Below are 15,337 nucleotides of genomic sequence, written 5' to 3' on the forward strand. Positions count from 1 at the left end.
ACAATTCAGGAACGGAAATGAACAAATAAATTAAGAGCAGGATTAGGTAGAAAAAAGCACAGGCAGCGTGAGTTTGTCTGCCCGTGCTATGATGCCCAATCCTCTTGCCTAGTTTAATCGTGCCTTATATCGCTGGCAGAACCCTCACATTTTATAGGGAGCCCAGCGACGGAAGTGTGCAGCTGTATTGAGGCAGCACTGGGTGTTGAAATTTTGCACCCCTAACAATTTTGCAAGGGACGCGGGTGGCGCTGTGGGTTAAACCACAGAGCCTAGGGCTTGCTGATCAGAAGATCGGCGGTTCGAATCCCTGCGACGGGGTGAGCTTCCGTTGCTCGGTCCCTGCTCCTGCCCACCTAGCAGTTTGAAAGCACGTCAAACTGCAAGTAGATAAATAGGTACCGCTCCGGCGGGAAGGTAAATAGTGTTTCCGTGCGCTGCTCTGGTTCGCCAGAAGCGGCTTAGTCATGCTGGCCATGTGACCCGGAAGCTGTACGCCGGCTCCCTCGGCCAATAAAGTGAGATGAGCACCGCAACCCCAGAGTTGGCCACGACTGGACCTACTGGTCAGGGGTCCCTTTACCGAACAATTTTGCATCTGGGGCAACCACCCCTAAGCTATGCCACTACATTAAAAAAAACAAGCAAACATTTGGGAAACTGCATCCCATTTTGCATTTGCATGGTGCTATGCCACGTACAGAGTGAGAGAGTCCTGCAAATGCTTTATCTGACTAGTGACAAGGGGCCAGTTAAGAACTCTCCTAGTCTTGTGGTTCTATTTCTGCAAACGAATTTGAGACAAGCAAGCACTCAGGAGTTGCCAGAACTCCATGCTTCCTCTTTCACTACCCAGGTAACTTGCCATTCCAGCCTAACCAGTGAATCCCAGTGCAGACATCAGCCTGCCATACAGGGATCTTTGCATCGGCTCCACCTGTGATGGCTCTGAGTCACACAGGGCCTGGAGAAGTAAATTACAACCCATCACTGCCTCTTATTAGGAGAGATGTTTACACAATTATCCCTCCCGTATTAACCCTGAGAAAAAGAGAGGTGGGGTGAAATCAGGGAAGAGGGCGAAGCATAAAGCCAGTTGGGTGTAGCCGCTATCTCAAGGGTGGGGAATCTTTGGCCCTCCAGATGTTATTGTACTGCAACATCTGGAGGGCTAAATGTTCCCTAACCCGGGTGCGCATGTCAGGCTAGGATAGGGGAGGACCCAGTGTGGTGTAGTGGTTAAGAGCGGTGGACTCGTAATCTGGTGAACCGGGTTCGCTTCCCCGCTCCTCCACATGCAGCTGCTGGGTGACCTTGGGCTAATCATACTTCTCTGAAGTCTCTCAGCCCCACTCACCTCACAGAGTGTTTGTTGTGGGGGAGGAAGGGAAAGGAGAATGTTAGCCGCTTTGAGACTCCCTAGGGTAGTGATAAAGCGGGATATCAAATCCAAACTCCTCCTCCTCCTGTTTTGCCTTAAAACTTAACGGTGTGACCTTGAGCTAGTCGTTCTCTCTCTCTCAGCATGGAATACCTCATAGGGTTGTTGTTCTGAGGCATGGAATCACATTTGTTGTTGTTTAGTCATTTAGTTGTGTCCGACTCTTCGTGACCCCATGGACCAGAGCATGCCAGGCACTCCTGTCTTCCATTGCCTCCCACAGTTTGGTCAGACTCATGCTGGTAGCTTAGAGAACACTGTCCCACCATCTCGTCCTCTGTCGTCCCCTTCTCCTTGTGCCCTCCATCTTTCCCAACATCAGGGTCTTTTCCAGGGAGTCTTCTCTTCTCATGAGGTGGCCAAAGTATTGGAGTCTCAGCTTCAGGATCTGTCCTTCCAGTGAGCACTCAGGGCTGATTTCCTTAAGAATGGATACGTTTGATCTTCTTGCAGTCCATGGGACTCTCAAGAGTTTTCTCCAGCACCATAATTCAAAAGCATCAATTCTTCAGCGATTAGCCTTCTTTATGGTCCAGCTCTCACTTCCATACATCACTACTGGGAAAACCATAGCTTTAACTATACGGACCTTTGTCGGCAAGGTGATGTCTCTGCTTTTTAAGATGCTGCTGTCTAGGTTTGCCATTGCTTTTTTCCCAAGAAGGCGTCTTTTAATTTCGTGACTGCTGTCACCATCTGCATTGATCATGGAGCCCAAGAAAGTAAAATCTCCACCCCAAAGATCCTTGGGGCAAAGGATAGTACTCCCCCAGGAGTACTGTGTCTAGTTCTGGGCCCTGCGGTTTCAGGAGGATATTGACATGCCGGGAGGTGTGCAGAGAAGGGTGACCAAGATGATCAAGGGCATGGAAACCATGCCTTATGAGGAACGGTCGAAGGAGCTGGGTATGTTTAGCCTGGTAAAGATGAGACAGAGGAGATAGGATAGCCATCTTCAAATATCTTAAGGGCTGCCGCATGGAAGATGGAGCAAGCTTGTTTTCTCCTGCTCTGGAGGGCTGGGACCCAAACCAATGGCTTCAAGTGAAAAGAAAGGAGATTAAGATTCAACATCAGGAAGAACTTCTGGTGGTAAGAGACATTCAACAGTGGAGCAGATTCCCCCAAGAGAATCTGCTTCTTCGGAGGTTTTTCAGCAGAAGTTGCATGGATACTTGTCATGGATGTTTTAGCAATGATTCCTGCATTGCAGCCGGGGTTGGACTGGATGACCCTCAGGCCCCTTGCCTCCCTATGATTCTACGATAAAAGCCTAAACAAGATAAATAAATAAAATAAAGATCTGGGACTGAGCAAGGAAGAAGGGTGGCACCAGGGACTGGAAGCTCCTGTTCCTTTCCTCCCTTCCTCTTGTGAAATTACACAGGTCTTCCGCTAGTAAGAGCAAAAAATAAATAAAATAAAAACCCTTTGTTTGTCTGCCCTGCAGCAGATGAGTGGCATATATGGTATGCATCAGAGTCACAAGAGAGGTTTGATGCATCCTGCAGGTACGCTTCGCTTAAACAACTGAGGATTCGTTTGCCAAATCCCAAACTGAGAGCCCTTTTGAGAAATCAAAGATCAAAGGAAGCATCCAGCTTCGTGACAGGCCCCTTAGTTTTAGTGATATGGGTGTCCGGCGTTTCCGTGAGCTGCTCTGGTTCAGCAGAAGCGGCTTAGTCATGCTGGCCACATGACCCGGAAGCTGTCTGCGGACAAATGGCGGCTCCCAGATGAGTGCTGCAACCCCAGCGTCGTCCACGACTGGACCTAATGTTCAGGGGTACCTTTACCTTTTAAGATACATGAACTATTCTATTCCCACTTCCCACATTCATGCCAGGAATTCTGGTCCTCAGCCTCACCTCATTGATGAACACCAACAGCTGCCGGAAGTCGGAAGGGCTGTCAAACAGGCCATGGACCACGATGATGGGTTTGTAAGAGGCAGTGAGTGTGAACAGGAGGAAAAGGAACAGGATACATAATGGAGCAAGTAGCCCAATATAGCCTTGGTGCTGCCGCATGATCCCACCAGCTAGACAAGAGAGAAAGAGAGAGATGAGGGTTAGGGTTAATGGGACCTCCCTGTGCAATTTCTCCTTCTTCTGCCTAACCTTCCTTGTCTCCTTACTTGATCCTCTGTTGTGGAACCCAGACTGACCTCCAGGACCCCTCATGTTCTCCTCCTCCCTTTGCAGCCAAGAGGAGGATTTCTGCCAAGATGGTTTTCACAGAATCCAACCTTCATCCTGGGATGCCCCGCGGAGGACCTTAAGGTCCACAAATGACAACACTTTGGAGGTCCCGAGCCGCAAGGTGGTTAGTTTGGTCTCAACTAGGGCCAGGGCCTTTTCAGTACTGGCCCTGACTCAGTGGAACGCTCTGTCACAAGAGACCAGGGCCCTGCGGGACTTGCCACCTTTCCGCAGGGCCTGCAAGACAGAGCTGTTCCGCCTGGCCTTTGGTTTGGACCCAGTTTGACCCTTATGTTTCCCTCCCCTTATGGTTCTGATTTATGGGCTACTGCTAAAAAGAGGCTGCATTTTAAATTGCATTTTAACCCATATTTTAATTAACTTTTTTATTTCTTTTTTCCCTTTCCTATTATGTTTTATTGTAATTTTATTGGCGTTAGTTGCCCTGAGCCCGGTTCTGGCCGGGGAGGGCGGGGTATAAATAAAAAAAATATTATTATTATTATTATTATTATTATTATTATTATTATTATTATGAACCAGGAATACAGTGGTACCTCGGGTTAAGTACTTAATTCGTTCCGGAGGTCTGTTCTTAACCTGAAACTGTTCTTAACCTGAAGCACCACTTTAGCTAATGGAGCCTCCCGCTGCCGCCGCGCTGCCAGAGCACGATTTCTGTTCTCATCCTGAAGCAAAGTTCTTAACCTGAAGCACTATTTCTGGGTTAGCGGAGTCTGTAACCTGAAGCATATGCAACCTGAAGCGTATGTAACCTGAGGTACCACTGTACTGGTTTGCAACAAACTGCAATCGGTTGCTTAACAAGCCCAACTTCAAACCAGGGTTCATGAAGCCAGGTTGTTCAAACTGACTAGTGGTTGAGTAAACCTGGTTTGCCCGTAAAGCTAAGGCGAGATTCAGCGAAATCCAATATAATCCTAGCACAAGCCATATGGGAGCTGGAGATGGCAGCACACAAGCCTGATGCTTCTTTGCTCACGACTGATAGAGACTCAGCTGCATAGTAGTACAGTGGTGCCTCGCAAGACGAAAAGAATCCGTTCTGTGATTCTCTTCGTCTAGCGCTTTTTTCGTCTTGCGAAGCAAGCGCTATTAGCGGCTTTTAGCGGCTTATCTGCTGATAGGATCAGCTGATAAGCAGCTTAGCGGCTTAGAAAAAGGGGGGGAGAAAAAAAACCCCGCAGGAACTCGCAAGACATTGTCGTCTTGCGAAGCAAGCCCATAGGAAATTCGTTTTGCGAAGCACCTCCAAAACGGAAAACTCTTTCGTCTAGCAAGTTTTCCGTCTTGCAAGGCATTCGTCTTGCGTGGCACCACTGTAAACTGTGGCTTAGCATTACGTACTAACACAGCCTAAAGCACTAAACTGTGGTTCAGCACGGCATATGAACACAGCCTGTATATTCTATGAGTCTACGACCTGTTCAACCCACACACCTCTCCTCTGCTGGGTCATGACCCAGAAATCCTGCCAGTGCTTTTAAAAGTTCTGCAACCTGTCACCTCCCATTCGCCACACACGGCCTTGTGAACCCTGGTAAATATCACCCTAAAGTTATTATTATTGCCAGAGATCTTGTTTGTAAAGTGCTTTCAATTATTCGCATGTCATCATCTTGTAAAATAGGCAACATTACCTCCATTCTGCAATCCAGCCGGATGGGTGGAGTATTACTATTATCAACAACAACAACAACAGGGAGTTGAAAGAGACAGCAGTTTACTGAAAACCACCCAGTGGTTTGATGGACGGAGATGTTATTTCATCACTGCTTTCATGTGATTGCATTTTAAGTTTTTCTGTTGTAAAAATGTTCCAGGGTCATTTTCTTTAATGGAATAAGAATTTCCTGGGAAGGTATTAAACTGCGTTTTACCCAAAGCACACACACTGAAATCAACGAAGATGACTAAGTTAGGTCCATTCATTTAAGTAGGTCTACCTTGAGTGAAACTTAGTTTAATTGCAAATCTGTGCTTGGGCTGCAGCACTTCAGACTGCAGGCAAGGGAATCGAGGGAGCGAATGCTCCTATGTACAGAAACAATTATGTCTACGATGAAATCTAGGTGCCAGAGGGAAAGGTTCTGGCCTGCCCTCTTCCTGGCATGCTAGCACTCTGTGTGCAGGGATTTCATGTTTTGTAGTCATTAAGTGCAGTCACGAGATATTTCCCCTGTCCGTGCAAACTGAAATGGTACTGCCCAGATACAAGTTTAGCACTTCAGCATGAATCAGCGCAGTATAGCCTACACTGACTGGCAGCAGCTCTCCTCCCAGCCCTTCCTGGTGCAGACGCCAGGAACTGAACCCGGGACTTCCTGCAGACAAATTATAAAGCGCCAGCCCATTCCAGTTTCACAAGGTATTATTGCTCTTATTGAACGAAAAACAACACGAAGCATATCCTCATTAACACATCACCTATTTATCTTGTATTAGTATCTGCATGCTGCCCTTCCCCTTATGTCGCTGGGAGGTGTACCGAAATCAAACAAACAAGAAGTTCATAAAAGCTATTTCAACTCACGGGGCAGCATACTTAAAGCAACGGGCCAACTGAAGAAAACTGAAATTTTTCCAAACCATTCTACCCCCTCCCAAAACTCTCCTTCATGGGACACTCCTTCCTTGGAGGTTTCTTAAACACGAGGTTGGATGGCCACCTGTCAGGGATGCTTGAGTTGAGATTCTCGCATTTCAGGGGGTTGGACTAGATGACCATTGGGGCCTAATAATAATAATAATAATAATAATAATAATAATAATAATAATAATTTATTATTTATACCCCACCCATCTGGCTGGCTTTCCCCAGCCACTCTGGGTGGCTTCCAACAGAATATTAAAATACAATAACCTATTAAACATTAAAAGCTCTCTTTGACATCTGATGGGAGGGCGTTCCACAGGGCGGGTGCCACTACCGAGAAGGCCCTCTGCCTGGTTCCCTGTAACTTGGCTTCTCGCAGCGAGGGAACCGCCAGAAGGCCCTCAGAGCTGGACCTCTGGTTCTGGGCAGAATCATGGAGGTGGAGACCCTCCTTCAGGTATACTGGACCGAGGCCGTTTAGGGCTTTAAAGGTCAGCACCAACACTTTGAATTGTGCTCGGAAACATACTGGGAGCCAATGCAGATCTCTCAGGACCGGTGTTACGTGGTCTCGGCGGCCGCTCCCAGTCACCAATCTAGCTGCCGCATTCTGGATTAGTTGTAGTTTCCGGGTCACCTTCAAAGATAGCCCCACGTAGAGCGCATTGCAGTAGTCCAAGCGAGAGATAACTAGAGCATGCACCACTCTGGCAAGAGAGTCCATGGGCAGGTAGGGTCTCAGCCTGCATACCAGATGGAGCTGATAAACAACTCTACAATTCCAACTCTACAATTCTATTATTCTATGAAAAGCTGGGCAGAAGAGAGGTGTCTTTGCCTGTCATCTAAAAGATTGGAGAGAGGTGACCAGGTGTGTCTCATTGGGTATGCAGTGCCACCACTGAAAAGGCCCTTCATCCTGAATCCCACACTGGCATTTTTACCAATCAGCACCACAAAAAAGGGGTCCTGTACAATGAAGCATCTTTCTAGAAGCCAGATCAATCAGCTCTGCTTTCACTGTGGAATCTTTCAACCCTGGAATTCCCATGTGTCTGAGGCCCAGGAGTAGTCTGCAATTTGCCCCATAATTATAATTTTAAAAACCTATTTGTTGTCCTCCTCCCTCACAAACCAGGCAACTGCAAGAATGCAATCAGAGATCCTAAGATGCATTACATTTGCATATACATTTCTCTAATGCCGGTGCCCCTCCCACCTGGAAGGCAAATAAGGTCAAAGTTTGCACGCTCAACCAGCAGTTTTGTCACAGAGATGCAAATTTGTTGTGCACCTACAGTAGGTTTAGACAGTCAAGCAGTTGTATATTTTCACACCAAAGAGGACGGCACGACAGTCTCGCATGCCCATTACATACACATGCGTATGAATTTAAAATTGCTGTTTTAATCTGTTGCGCCCTCTTCCTCTCTTGTCATCTGAATAACTAACTAGCTCTTCCCACGATTTAAAATTTGGCACAGAAATCCACCGCTCCATAAGTAACATACGGTGTGATCCACTCTAAAAAGGAAACTATCACAGATTGTGATGGGAGGACAGAGCCAGAGAACCGATTCTCAGAAAAATCCTTCCATATGAAAAGGGTGGCTAAGCAGCCAATATTTTATAAGCATACAAGAAAAACGCATTCCATCAGGTGAGCGAGATTCAGATCTTTAAACCAAACAGACGCAAGATTCAGCCTGGCTTAATATCCTGCTTCTTTCTCCAAGCAGTTCTGGGTAGTACGCGTAGTTCTTTCTCTTCCGCCTTTTTTAGCTCTTTTGAATAGACAGGGCTTGCTATACATCCAGATTTCCTGGATATTTTTGCCCGGACACTGCTTCCGACTACAGTATTTTGGGTATTCTGGACGTATGGCAACCCTATACAGTGATACCTTGGTTCTCAAACTTAATCCGTTCTGGAAGTCCGTTCCAAAACCAAAGCATTCCGAAACCAAGGCACGTTTTCCCATAGAAAGTAATGCAAAACTGATTAATCCATTCCAGACTTTTAAAAACAACCCCTAAAACAGCAATTTAACATGAATTTTACTATCTAACGAGACCACTGATCCATAAAACGAAAGCAATAAGCAATGTACTGCAGTCACACAATCAATCAGTCAGTAGCTGAACTGGGTTCCACACAGCCACAAAAACAAAAACGCAAAATAAATAGCAAAAACAGACAGACCTCAGTGTAACACTCAAAACGGAAGCGTAACACTCAAAACGGAACACGTTCAGCTTCCAAAAAAAGTTCGCAAACCGGAACACTTACTTCCGGGTTTGCAGTGTTTGGGTTCCAAGCTGTTTGAGTACCAAGGCATTTGAGAACCAAGGCACCACTGCAATGGCACTCTAACCACTGCTCACTGGGGTATTCGCCAGGTGTATGATGAAGATTTCTGGATGACAGTTTGGCAAAAGAAATTTCCATCTGGCTAGCCCCTCCAGCTTTCTTGAACAGGTAAACAGAAGAGTTTATTTATTGCATTTATATCACATCTTTTTCTCCAAGGATTAACCTTCAGTTAATCCCCACAAGGACCCTTTGAGGTGGGCTTAGAGACTGTCACTGACTCCAAGGTGACCCAGTGAGCTTCCTGACAGAGGAGGGATTTGAACCCTGATCTCCCAGGTCCTAGTTTGACTCTCTAACCACTACACCACGCTGTCTTCCTAGAGTCCTCCTGCTACGGGGCAGCTCTATAAATTAAGTCACTCAAGACGTATGGGGAAAGCAAAATGTCACTTAGAGAAGGATCTGAAACATTTTCATTGAAGCTTGCATTTGTTTTCTTTTTCTTGGATTGTTTTCTTTGATGTTTTAACATGTTGAAAACTGCTTGGGAGATTCCCCCCCCCCCTTTAAAATATAAAGCTTTGTAGAAATGGAGTTATTAAGAATAGGAATAAGAATAAAAATTTGTTGCAAAAAAAAAAAAATGACGCCTAGACTTTCTGCTGCGGCAACCGTAACGTAGGTTAAAGGTGCCATTTAGTGATTAGTTTATATAGCTGAGTGTTTGGACGCGGGGTGGCGCTGTGGGTTAAACTACAGAGCCTAGGACTTGCCGATCAGAAGGTTGGCGGTTCGAATCCCCGCGACGGGGTGAGCTCCCATTGCTTGGTCCCTGCTCCTGCTAACCTAGCAGTTTGAAAGCACGTCAAAGTGCAAGTAGATAAATAGGTACCGCTCCGGCGGGAAGGCAAACGGCGTTTCCGTGTGCTGCTCTGGTTCGCCAGAAGCGGCTTAGTCATGCTAGCTACATGCTGGCTCCCTCGGCCAATAAAGCGAGATGAGTGCCGCAAGCACAGAGTCGGCCATGACTGGACCTAATGGTCAGGGGTCCCTTTACCTTTACCTAACACTGTTGAGGAGGGAGATTGCCTGATCACTGTTGAGAGAATTGCACAGGCTGATAAGCAGTGAGCAGGTGAACCTCAAGGTGCTGGTTTTGGTGTAGGAAGACCTAAACAGCTTGGGACATAAACAGCACTCCCAGGTGAAGGTCACCTGCAGTTACCACCTCTGTTGCAAACACCGTCTCTCTTGTCTTTTGGGCATCTGAGATTCAGAAGACGGTGACTTCTAACTGGGCCAGCGTACTTTGCCGTTGGCACATGCAAACTTCTGCATTTCACAGAACCCTTCACCAGGGGGAATGCAGCTGTAGCAGACTCACAGGCATGCGTGTGTGTGTGTGTGTGTGTGTGTGTGTGTAAATAGGTGAAAAAGAGGCCAGGCTTCCAGAGGCTGAACACATTTGCATTGCAGATTATTTCTCAAAGCCAAAAATACTGAGCCTTGACAATACTAGGCGATTTGCAAAACTAGGTTACAAAGAACTGAAAACAACGGCCTTTTATTATAATCACCACCACCCAGCGCTCACAAGGGGGGCATTGCAGTCAGTTGCAATGGCCTACAAGCCTGCCCTTCCCCCCAATTACAAATTTACACTCGTACCTCTTTAGAAACCATTGCATAGACTTGCTTTTTCCCAGAAAGAACAGAAAAGGCGTGCTTACACCAGGGGTCAGCAACCTTTTTCAGCAGGGGGCCGGTCCACCGTCCCTCAGACCATGTGGTGGGCCGGACTATATGGGGGGAGGGGGAGAGAATGAATTCCTTTGCCCCACAAATAACCCAGAGCTGCATTTTAAATAAAAGGACACGTTCTACTCATGTAAAAATATGCTGATTCCCAAACCGTCCGCGGGCCGAATTGAGGTGGTGATTAGGCCCCCGGACCTTAGGTTGCCTAACCCTGGCTTACACCAACAGAAAAACCACAATAAGGTGGGTACAATTATTTGTCCCCCCCCCATTTTATCGTTACAACTATCCTGCGAGGTAGGATCAGTGGAAAGAGGGAGAAGGGGAGAGTTATACTGGCTTGGGGTTATCCACAAGAAGGACACTGACAAACTGGAACGTGTCCAGAGGAGGGCAACCAAAATGGTCAAAGGCCTGGAAACGATGCCTTATGAGGAACAGCTAAGGGAGCTGGGCATGTTTAGCCTGGAGAAGAGGAGGTTAAGGGGTGATATGATAGCCATGTTCAAATATATAAAAGGATGTCACATAGAGGAGGGAGAAAGGTTGTTTTCTGCTGCTCCAGAGAAGCGGACACGGAGCAATGGATCCAAACTACAAGAAAGAAGATTCCACCTAAACATTAGGAGGAACTTCCTGACAGTAAGAGCTGTTCGACAGTGGAATTTGCTGCCAAGGAGTGTGGTGGAGTCTCCTCCTTTGGAGGTCTTTAAGCAGAGGCTTGACAACCATATGTCAGGAGTGCTCTGATGGTGTTTCCTGCTTGGCAGGGGGTTGGACTCGATGGCCCTTGTGGTCTCTTCCAACTCTATGATTCTCTGATTCTCTGAGTTTGACAGCCAAGTGGGAAATTTGAGTTCAGGCTCCCTCCATTCTGAGGAGCCCCTAGCCACATTGAGGTATCCAAACAGAGAAAGATGGGCTCAACTCCCCATTCAGACACGACGCTCACTGGATAGTCCCTGACCCCACCAGCTTCGTAGAGACTAAGCCGTGCCATGTGTAAGGCTGTCTCAAGAATAAAGGGGGCAGGGAGGGAGAGAGATGTTTGCTGTCCTAGAGATAGTGTGGTGCGGTGGTTAGAGTGCACCAAACTAGGACCTGGCAGACTGGGGTTCAAATTCCCACTCGCCCATCCAGCTCACTGGGTGCCCTTGGTCGCTGCCTCTCAGTCCACAGAGTTGTTTTGGAAATTAGTCCAGGCGTGAGGAGAACCATTTACACCACCTTGAGCTGCTTGGAGGAAAGGAAGGGATATTGATATAATAATAATTAAAGATAATCAGTCAAACAAACAAGCACAACTGCTAGATAAGTGCAAGACTTAAAAGCTGGAGCCCGGCACTCAGAACTGGAACCTGTTTTGAAGATACAAATAGTAGTAGCAGTAGTAGTAGTAGTAGTAGTAATAATAATAATAATCTATACCCCACCCATCGGGCTTGGTTTCCTCAGCCACTCTGGACGACTCCCAACGGAATATTAAAAACACAATCAAACATCAAACATTAAAAACTTCCCCAAACAGGGCTGCCTTCAGATATCTTCTAAAAGTCAGACAGTTGTTTCTTTCCTTGACATCTGGTGGGAGGGCGTTCCACAGGGTGGGTGCCACTACCGAGAAGGCCCTCTGCCTGAAACCTCACTTCTCGCGGTGAGGGAACTGCCAGAAGGCCCTCAGGGCTGAACGATGGGGCGGAGACGCTCCTTCAGGTATACTGGGCAGAGGCCGTAAATAATAATTCACCCAAGCATGTGCAGAATCCCTCACCACTGAGTCATGGCGCAAAACATTTGGCACTTCACCTGAGGAGAGCAAGCTTCCGCAACAAAGGCTGCGGTTTCTCAGCCAAAAGCAGAGGGGTCTCTGGTCCTCCACCCCAAGCATGTCCGCCAACCATCAGGGACGATGGGAGTTGTAGTCCAACAACATCTGAAAGTCCACATCTGCCCCTCTTTTGCCTGCAAACCTGGATTTCCAGCACCTGCCCTATTAGCATCTCTCAGGAAAGGCGGCAGGTGGCTTCAGAGATGCAGCAGATGCCCCACTCGAGTTTCAAGGAGTGGGTTGCCTTGCTTCCAAGGAGGAAGGCCTCCCAGATCCCGGGCGTTAGTTATCCCTGAGCCCTTACCTGGCCGAAGGCTGTGTGGATGACACACTCCTGAATCGGGAACTGCTTGCTCAGAGAGGCCTCGCCCCAGTGGCCGGTCCTTCTGGCCACCTTCCCAGTTTCTGGGGCTTATGAGGACGCCTCCTGGTCCAGCCTCCTCCTTTCAGCCAGTAGCAACACAAGGAGGTGGAGATAGAAGCTCCCTCAGGTGTTCTGGCCCTGGGGTGTTTGTTCACTGCACTGAGGAGCACAGGAAGGGCAGTGGCTAGATCAGGATACAGGAGAGTCTTGAGTTCAAATCCCCGCTCGGCCACAAAGTTCTCTGGGTGACCTTGGGCCAGTCACTGCCTCTCTCAGTTTATCTCACAGGGTTGTCGCAATGAGAGGAACTGCGTACGCCACATTGAGCGCCTTGGATAAAAGGTGTGATACAGTGATGGAAATGTAAAGAGAAAGAAGGTTCTTTTTATCATATGTGGTAGGTTAAAGCCTACTGGGGGAAAATAATAATAATAATAATAATTAATACCTCACCCTCCCCAGCCAAGACCGGGCTCAGGGTGGCTAACACCGGATATAAAACAATTGATTGAACTACAACTTAAAAAACAAGATACAACATTAAAATGCAGCCTCCTTTCAGTAGAAACTCAAATCAAAAACTTTTTGGGGGAGAAAAGCATCAAGTCTTCACCAAGGCTAACTATCCAGACTGGTCCTACGTGGGCCAGAAAAAAGCCAGGAAAGTCCCCAAATAGGAGTTCCATCACACAAGGAGAAAGGAAAAAAAAGAAAGTGGGGGATGATACATAATGAACTGAAAAAGGTGTTTAAAATAACCTTTGTAAAAAAACAACAACCCAGAAGCTTTTCTTTTGGGAATTATAGGGACAGAACTATTTATATTGTATAGAAACTTATTGATCTATGTGACTACAGCGGCAAGAATGTTACTTGCCCCAAAATGGAAAGAAGAAGTAGTTCCAGCAAAGGAAGAACGGATACAAAAACTTATGGAATATGCAGAAATGGCAAATGTTGCTGGAAGAATAAGAAATCAATATAACAAACTTTTTATAAAAGAATGGAAATGGATTATTGAATATTTACAGATAAACTGTAAACAGATAAAAACATTGGCAGGATTATTGTAATAACCTGCAGTTTTTTAGGAGTACAGTGGTACCTTGGGTTACATACGCTTCAGGTTACATACGCTTCAGGTTACAGACTCTGCTAACCCAGAAATAGTGCTTCAGGTTAAGAACTTTGCTTCAGGATGAGAACAGAAATCGTGCTCCAGCGGTGTGGCGGCAGCAGGAGGCCCCATTAGCTAAAGTGGTGCTTCAGGTTAAGAACAGTTTCAGGTTAAGAACGGACCTCTGGAACAAATTAAGTACTTAACCCGAGGTACCACTGTATATATTTAAAGAAGATGAATAAATGAGCAAATTAGGTCAATTTGGATATGCAGAAGATACTAAAAATAAATTTAAGGAACCGCAGAAAGAGGAGGAAGGAAGTCAAGTTTAGAAATGTCAAAATGATTGTAAAATTAATGAAATGCATAAACTTGAAAAGCATAAATTATTTTTTTAAAAAAAAGAGAGGGAAAGGGTGTGATGTCAATTAATAAATTCGGATCAGTCACACTGGGCTGGAGACCCCAGGCGGCAGTTGAAGGGTGTCCATCTCTGAATGGCCCCCACTTGGAAACAGACCCTGCAAATAAAGAACTAGCACCCACCAGTCAACTCTACATTTTTAGCTCTCTGCATTCCCATTTATTACTTTGAAAAGAGCGCTGTGTTTTAAAGATGTGCCTATGAGCCAACTCAGCAGGAGAGGGGCCAAAAGGCAATCCTAAAAAAAGGATTGTATAAATGCATGAAGTCAGGCCTGTGCAAAATTTGTCTGAGGCCTGGGGCAAGAGTCTTGAAAGAATAACGTTATAAACTAAAAAACAACAACTGATCCCTGGCGGGGGCCTCAACCAGCTCAACTATCAGAGGCTCAGGGGAAAGAGCCTGTCACCCGCCTCTGCATGGGCCTGTCAGGAAGAAAAACTGTTTTTAGCACTCAACTTGTAAGGAAAAGTGCTAAAAGGCAGGGTGTAAGACAAACGTGGGATGTGGGTGGCACTGTGGGTAAACCACAGAGCCTAGGGCCTTTGGAGGTCCCAAGCTGTAAGGTGGTTAGATTGGTCTCAACTAGGGCCAGGGCCTTTTCAGTACTGGCCCCGACTTGGTGGAACGCTGTGTCACAAGAGACCAGGGCCCTGTGGGACTTGACATCTTTCCGCAGGGCCTGCAAGACAGAGCTGTTCCACCTGGCCTTTGGTTTGGACTCAGTCTGACCCTTATGTTTCCCTCCCCTTATGGTTCTGATTTATGGGCTACGTGGGCGGCACTGTGGGTTAAACCACAGAGCCTAGGGCTTGCCGATCAGAAGGTCGGCGGTTCGAATCCCCGCAACGGGGTGAGCTCCCGTTGCTTGGTCCCTGCTCCTGCCAACCTAGCAGTCTGAAAGCACTTCAAATTATAAGTAGATAAATAGGTACCACTCTGGCGGGAAGGTAAACGACGTTTCCGTGTGCTGCTCTGGTTCGCCAGAAGTGGCTTAGTCATGCTGGCCACATGACCCGGAAGCTGTACGCCGGCTCCCTCGGCGAATAAAGTGAGATGAGCACCACAACCCCAGAGTCGGCCATGACTGGACCTAATGGTCAGGGGTCCCTTTACCTTTAGAACAGACAAAACAGTCCAGCCTACCCCTCCTCTGTTCTAGTTGGTTTATTTATTGACGTGTTAGAGAACTTTCAAAAACCAAAGAAAAACACACATTGTAAGAATATTTCCTGCAGTGCTTAATAAAGCTACAAAGGATGCCTCCATAA

At 46.8% G+C, this 15,337-nt stretch overlaps 1 protein-coding gene and 1 long non-coding RNA gene across 3 annotated transcripts in view; both read right to left on the bottom strand.

Moving 5' to 3' along the window:
• Positions 1 to 15,337, bottom strand: part of LOC309525381 — a 189,785-nt gene that overhangs the window by 20,352 nt on the left and 154,096 nt on the right. The gene's annotated exons all lie outside the window — the stretch shown is intronic.
• PPT2 (palmitoyl-protein thioesterase 2) overlaps positions 1 to 15,337 on the bottom strand; it is a 48,094-nt gene that overhangs the window by 14,240 nt on the left and 18,517 nt on the right. The window contains exon 2 of the mRNA XM_082210609.1: positions 3,310 to 3,482. Coding sequence (XP_082066735.1) covers positions 3,310 to 3,471 — 162 coding nt within the window. The 5' untranslated portion in view covers positions 3,472 to 3,482. The remainder of the gene's footprint in view (positions 1 to 3,309; positions 3,483 to 15,337) is intronic.

The sequence above is a fragment of the Podarcis vaucheri genome (assembly GCF_965113315.1).
Source record: "Podarcis vaucheri genome assembly, chromosome: 2".
In the NCBI taxonomy this organism is placed as follows: domain Eukaryota; kingdom Metazoa; phylum Chordata; class Lepidosauria; order Squamata; family Lacertidae; genus Podarcis; species Podarcis vaucheri.